Raw genomic sequence first — 6,000 nt, 5'->3', positions numbered from 1 at the left:
CTAGAACAGTGATGTTTTGGGGCTGTTGCTGGGCAACACGGACTTTCAACTCCCTCCAAAGATTTTCTATGGGGTTGAGATCTGGAGACTGGCTAGGCCACTCCAGGACCTTGAAATGCTTCTTACAAAGCCACTCCTTCGTTGCCCGGGCGGTGTGTTTGGGATCATTGTCATGCTGAAAGACCCAGCCACGTTTCATCTTCAATGCCCTTGCTGATGGTAGGCTTTGTTACTTTGGTCCCAGCTCTCTGCAGGTCATTCACTAGGTCCCCCCGTGTGGTTCTGGGATTTTTGCTCACCGTTCTTGTGATCATTTTGACCCCACGGGGTGAGATCTTGTGTGGAGCCCCAGATCGATGGAGATTATCAGTGGTCTTGTATGTCTTCCATTTCCTAATAAATGCTCCCACAGTTGATTTCTTCAAACCAAGCTGCTTACCTATTGCAGATTCAGTCTTCCCAGCCTGGGGCAGGTCTACAATTTTGTTTCTGGTGTCCTTTGACAGCTCTTTGGTCTTGGCCATAGTGGAGTTTGGAGTGTGACTGTGTGAGGTTGTGGACAGGTGTCTTTTATACTGATAACAAGTTCAAACAGGTGCCATTAATACAGGTAATGAGTGGAGGACAGAGGAGCCTCTTAAAGAAGAAGTTACAGGTCTGTGAGAGCCAGAAATCTTGCTTGTTTGTAGGTGACCAAATACAGATTTTCCACCATAATTTGCAAATAAATTCATTAAAAATCCTACAATGTGATTTTCTGGATTTTTTTTCTCATTTTGTCTGTCATAGTTGAAGTGTACCTATGATGAAAATTACAGGTCTCTCATCTTTTTAAGTGGGAGAACTTGCACAATTGGTGGCTGACTAAATACTTTTTTGCCCCACTGTAAATGCTTCACAGAGTTCAAGTAACAGACACATCTCAACATCAACTGTTCAGAGGTGACTGCTTGAATCAGGCTTTCATGTTTGAATTGGGCCGAGAAACACGAGCAATGGACATTAGACCGGTGGAAATCTGTCCTTTGGTCTGATGAGTCCAAATGTTTTATTTTTGCTTCCAACCGCTGTGTGTTTGTGAGACGAAGAGTAGGTGAATGGATGATCTCCGCATGTGTGGTTCCAACCGTAAAGCATGGAGGAGGAGCTGTAATTGTGGGGTTGCTTTACTGGAGACACTGCCAGTGATTTATTTGGAATTGAAGGCACACTTAACCAGCATGGCTACCACATCATTCTGCAGCGATACGCCATCACACATATGATTATTTATTGATACCTTTGAAACGAGGTCTAGCTGCGACCACAACCGGACTACATTGTGAACAGAATGCAATGGCTTGACTGCCTCAAGGGAGATTTGCCCAATGGGCTGTCAATCGTTCACGATGTGTGTGAATGTTTATGTAGAGAGATGTGCGTGTGAATGTTTACGTAGAGAGATGTGTGTGTGAATGTTTACGTAGAGAGATGTGTGTGTGTGTGAATGTTTACGTAGAGAGATGTGAATGTTTACATCGAGAGATGTGTGTGTGAATGTTTACGTAGAGAGATGTGTGTGTGTGAATGTTTACGTAGAGAGATGTGCGTGTGAATGTTTACGTAGAGAGATGTGTGTGAATGTTTACGTAGAGAGGTGTGTGTGTGAATGTTTACGTAGAGAGATGTGTGAATGTTTACGTAGAGAGGTGTGTGTGTGTGTGTGTGAATGTTTACGTAGAGAGATGTGCGTGTGAATGTTTACGTAGAGAGATGTGTGTGAATGTTTATGTAGAGAGATGTGTGTGAATGTTTATGTAGAGAGATGTGAGTGTTTATGTAGAGAGATGTGAATGTTTATGTAGAGAGATGTGTGTGTGAATGTTTATGTAGAGAGGTGTGTGTGAATGTTTACGTAGAGAGATGTGCGTGTGAATGTTTATGTAGAGAGATGTGAATGTTTATGTAGAGAGATGTGAGTGTTTATGTAGAGAGATGTGTGTGTGAATGTTTATGTAGAGAGATATGTGTGTGAATGTTTATGTAGAGAGATGAGTGTGAATGTTTATGTAGAGAAATGTGTGTGAATGTTACGTAGAGAGATGTGTGTGAATGTTTATGTAGAGAAATGTGTGTGAATGTTTATGTAGAGAGATGTGTGTGAATGTTTATGTAGAGAAATGTGTGTGAATGTTTATGTAGAGAAATGTGTGTGAATGTTTATGTAGAGAGATGTGTGTGTGAATGTTTATGTAGAGAGATGTGTGTGTGAATGTTACGTAGAGATATGTGTGTGTGTGTGTGTGTGAATGTTACGTAGAGAGATGTGAATGTTTACGTAGAGAGGTGTGAATGTTTACGTAGAGAAATGTGTGTGTGTGAATGTTTACGTAGAGAGATGTGTGTGTGTGAATGTTTACGTAGAGAGATGTGTGTGTGAATGTTTACGTAGAGGGATGTGTGAATGTTTACGTAGAGAGATGTGTGAATGTTTACGTAGAGAGATGTGCGTGTGTGTGAATGTTTACGTAGAGAGATGTGTGTGTGTGAATGTTTACGTAGAGAGATGTGTGTGTGAATGTTTACGTAGAGAGATGTGTGAATGTTTACGTAGAGAGATGTGTGAATGTTTACGTAGAGAGATGTGCGTGTGTGTGAATGTTTACGTAGAGAGATGTGTGAATGTTTACGTAGAGAGATGTGTGTGTGTGAATGTTTACGTAGAGAGATGTGTGTGTGTGTGAATGTTTACGTAGAGAGATGTGTGTGTGAATGTTTACGTAGAGAGATGTGTGTGTGTGTGAATGTTTACGTAGAGAGATGTGTGAATGTTTACGTAGAGAGATGTGTGTGTGTGAATGTTTACGTAGAGAGATGTGTGTGTGTGTGAATGTTTACGTAGAGAGATGTGTGTGTGAATGTTTACGTAGAGAGATGTGTGTGTGTGTGAATGTTTACGTAGAGAGATGTGTGAATGTTTACGTAGAGAGATGTGTGTGTGTGTGAATGTTTACATAGAGAGATGTGTGTGTGTGTGAATGTTTACGTAGAGAGATGTGTGTGTGTGTGAATGTTTACGTAGAGATATGTGTGAATGTTTACGTAGAGAGATGTGTGTGTGTGTGAATGTTTACATAGAGAGATGTGTGTGTGTGTGAATGTTTACGTAGAGAGATGTGTGAATGTTTACGTAGAGAGATGTGTGAATGTTTACGTAGAGAGATGTGTGGGTGAATGTTTACATAGAGAGATGTGTGTGTGTGAATGTTTACGTAGAGAGATGTGTGTGTGTGAATGTTTACGTAGAGAGATGTGTGTGTGTGAATGTTTACGTAGAGAGATGTGTGTGTGAATGTTTACGTAGGGCCTACGACAGAGGTTTCACAAAAAAATGTTTTTAGCATGCTGAGCATACCTCGCAGGCACCTAGCATATTAACACACAGAGATGCGATCAGTCACTTAGTTAGTACGCAGACCAGGGGAGCATGGCTTACAGTAGAGAGTTTTGGTGGCGTGCAGATTTCTCTTCCTGTTTTCCATGGTTGTGTATGAGATTTACCGTGCAGCCCAGGGGACCTATATATTCATTTAAACAGTATAGTATTTATATTGTCCAGGGTAATGTATCTGACAGAAGACATTTCTTCTTCTGGTTTCAATGGAAACTGCCAAACCACAGTACGCTATGATGGATCTCTCTATTTGTCCGGTGTTTGTTAGTTCTGCATGGACGTGATGTGAATGTTGGTTATTACTCTATTGTCGGAACTAGAAGCGCAAGCATTTCGCTACACTCGCATTAAACATCTGCCAATCATGTGTATGTGACAAATAGAATTTGATTGGATTTGAATGGGAAAAACACCTCGGCAACAGATACACAAGCATGCTACTGAGATGAAATTATACAGAGGAAGAAGGTCGAGCTTCTTGAATCTGTACCCCTCCATAGAACGTCTCAGTAAAGGAGAAGAGCTGTTTAATGTTACCTGTACTTCGTCAGACTGTGTGCAATAATTCTCTGGTTTCAGTGAAATCACCCAACCCAGCATTAAACATAGTTTTACTTATGAATGAGTGTGTTGATAGGTGATGTGTTTCAGGTTCAGAGTTGCTCAGACTTGTAAATACTCCACATAAACACAGACTGGTTGGTTGTTAGGCACATTCTGTTTCCTGTGTCCAGACTTTGATGATTGGCTAATGGCTGAAATATTTAACATAAATCGAAGGGTTGCAGAGGGGAATGTAAATGATTCTGACAGGGGTATTCTGACCAGCGTGTTACTGCTTAGTCTGCATCCAGAGACCGAAAGAGCTCGGATTCAAGTAGCTTTCCCCAAATTCTAAGGTTTTACAGAAATCCCGGTTGTAAGATTCCTGGAATCAGGAGGGAATAAGCAGGACATAACGAATCCCCAAACAGGGATTTCTGGGAAACTTGGGAATTTTGATCAACTTGGTGTAATTTTGCAATCCTAAAGAGAGCATCACTAAAGCATTGTAGAAATGCTTAACTCCCACCATCTCTCTCTCTCCTCCCTCCAGTTCTCGCGGGTGTTGAAGAACAGGGCGTGGCCCACCTTCAAGCAGGCCAAAACCAAGGTGTTCCCGCTCCACAGCAGCGACTTCTGTCCCACCAACTGCCATGTGAACGTGATGGAGGTGTCCTACCCCAAAACCACCACCTCTCTGGGCAGCGCCTTCAGAGTGCAGCTGGACAACAGGAAGAGTTCCACCCTGGAGAGAGGAGGTCGTAACGCCGAACAAGGTGAGAGCATGGCACTAAGCCCTGACCTCTGACCCTAACCCTGGAGGGTTAGAGAAGGTTAGAGAAGAGGCCAGCAACTGAATTTCTTGTCATCTTGCTAGGATGCCAATGTCCATTGTAGTGCTGCGTTTAATTCTGACCGTCTCCCAGGTAAGCTGAACCCCATGGTGTACGTACAACACACCATCACCAGTATGGCAGCTCCGTCAGGTCACAGTCTGGGTCGTACGGAGGGTCACGGCCTCCGCTTCCTGCTCCGGGAGGATGACCTGATGGTCTTGGACTCCTACCAGAAACTACTAGGCAAGCTGACCACGCTGGTGAAAGAGATGGAGGGCCACGCCTCACAGATACACGAGTGAGTCTGGCAAGACACACGTACACAGATATGTGCAGGCACACACACACGCGCGTAGCACGCCTGCCTTGCACGTAGGCCCAGAAAAAAAGACTCCAACCACCCAAGCCATAGTCTATTCTCTCTGCTTTAGCTCGGCAGGCGGTACCTGTTCATCAAGTCTGGCACCAACAGGCACAACAGATTCTATCCCCAACCAATAAGACTGATAAATAGCCAACAAAATAGCTACAATAATTTCTAACTTAATCTTGTATCTTTATTGACCTTTTATTTTTTGTATTTCACTGTTTCAATGCACACTCACAGGGCCCTACACACTCACGCACACAGACTCATGCCATCATCTGCTCACTCACACATATGCACATACATTTATACTGACTACCCACATGCACACCCACACATACTAGCTTCTGCTACTCTGTTTATCTTTTATCCTGTTGCTTAGTCACCTTACAAGTCCGTGTTGCCCAGCAACAGCCCCATACATATCTGTTGCTGACAGGTGTATAAAATAGACCACACAGACATGCAATCTCCATAGACAAACATTGGCAGTAGAATGGCTCGTACTGAAGAGCTCAGTGACTTTCAACATGGCACCGTCATAGGATGCCACCTTTCCAACAAGTTAGTTTGTCCCATTTCTGTAAGTGCTGTTATTGTAAAATGGAAACGTCTACGAGCAACAACGGCTCAGCCTCGAAGTGGTAGGCCACACCAGCTCATAGAACGGTACCGCCGAGTGCTGAAGGGCGCAGCGTGTGAAAATGGTCTGTCCTCGGTTGCAACACTCACTACTGAGTTCCCAAATTGCCTATGGAATCAACTTTAGTACAAGAACTGTGGGTCAGGAGCTTCATGAAATTAGTTTCCATGGCCGAGCA

General features: G+C 43.3%; 1 protein-coding gene across 1 annotated transcript; it reads left to right on the top strand.

Moving 5' to 3' along the window:
• Window positions 1-4,362: 4,362 nt before the first annotated feature.
• LOC118938886 (phosphatidylinositol 3,4,5-trisphosphate-dependent Rac exchanger 2 protein-like) lies at window positions 4,363-5,114 on the top strand. Its single transcript, XM_036945531.1, has 2 exons — window positions 4,363-4,752; window positions 4,903-5,114. The coding sequence occupies exons 1-2, from the start codon at window positions 4,491-4,493 to the stop codon at window positions 5,112-5,114; spliced, it is 474 nt and encodes a 157-aa protein (XP_036801426.1). The 5' UTR covers window positions 4,363-4,490.
• The last annotated feature ends 886 nt before the right edge of the window (window positions 5,115-6,000 follow it).

Source organism: Oncorhynchus mykiss, chromosome 15, assembly GCF_013265735.2.
Source record: "Oncorhynchus mykiss isolate Arlee chromosome 15, USDA_OmykA_1.1, whole genome shotgun sequence".
NCBI lineage: Eukaryota > Metazoa > Chordata > Actinopteri > Salmoniformes > Salmonidae > Oncorhynchus > Oncorhynchus mykiss.
The sequence above is the reverse complement of the archived record's forward strand: the minus strand, read 5'-3'. Positions and strand labels throughout refer to the sequence as shown.

Coding starts and splice junctions, on each gene's coding strand:
- LOC118938886 (XM_036945531.1), top strand. CDS start 4,491: ATGCTTAACTCCCACCATCTCTCTCTCTCCTCCCTCCAGTTCTCGCGG. Junction 4,753..4,902: donor AGGTCGTAACGCCGAACAAG/GTGAGAGCATGG, acceptor ACCGTCTCCCAG/GTAAGCTGAACCCCATGGTG.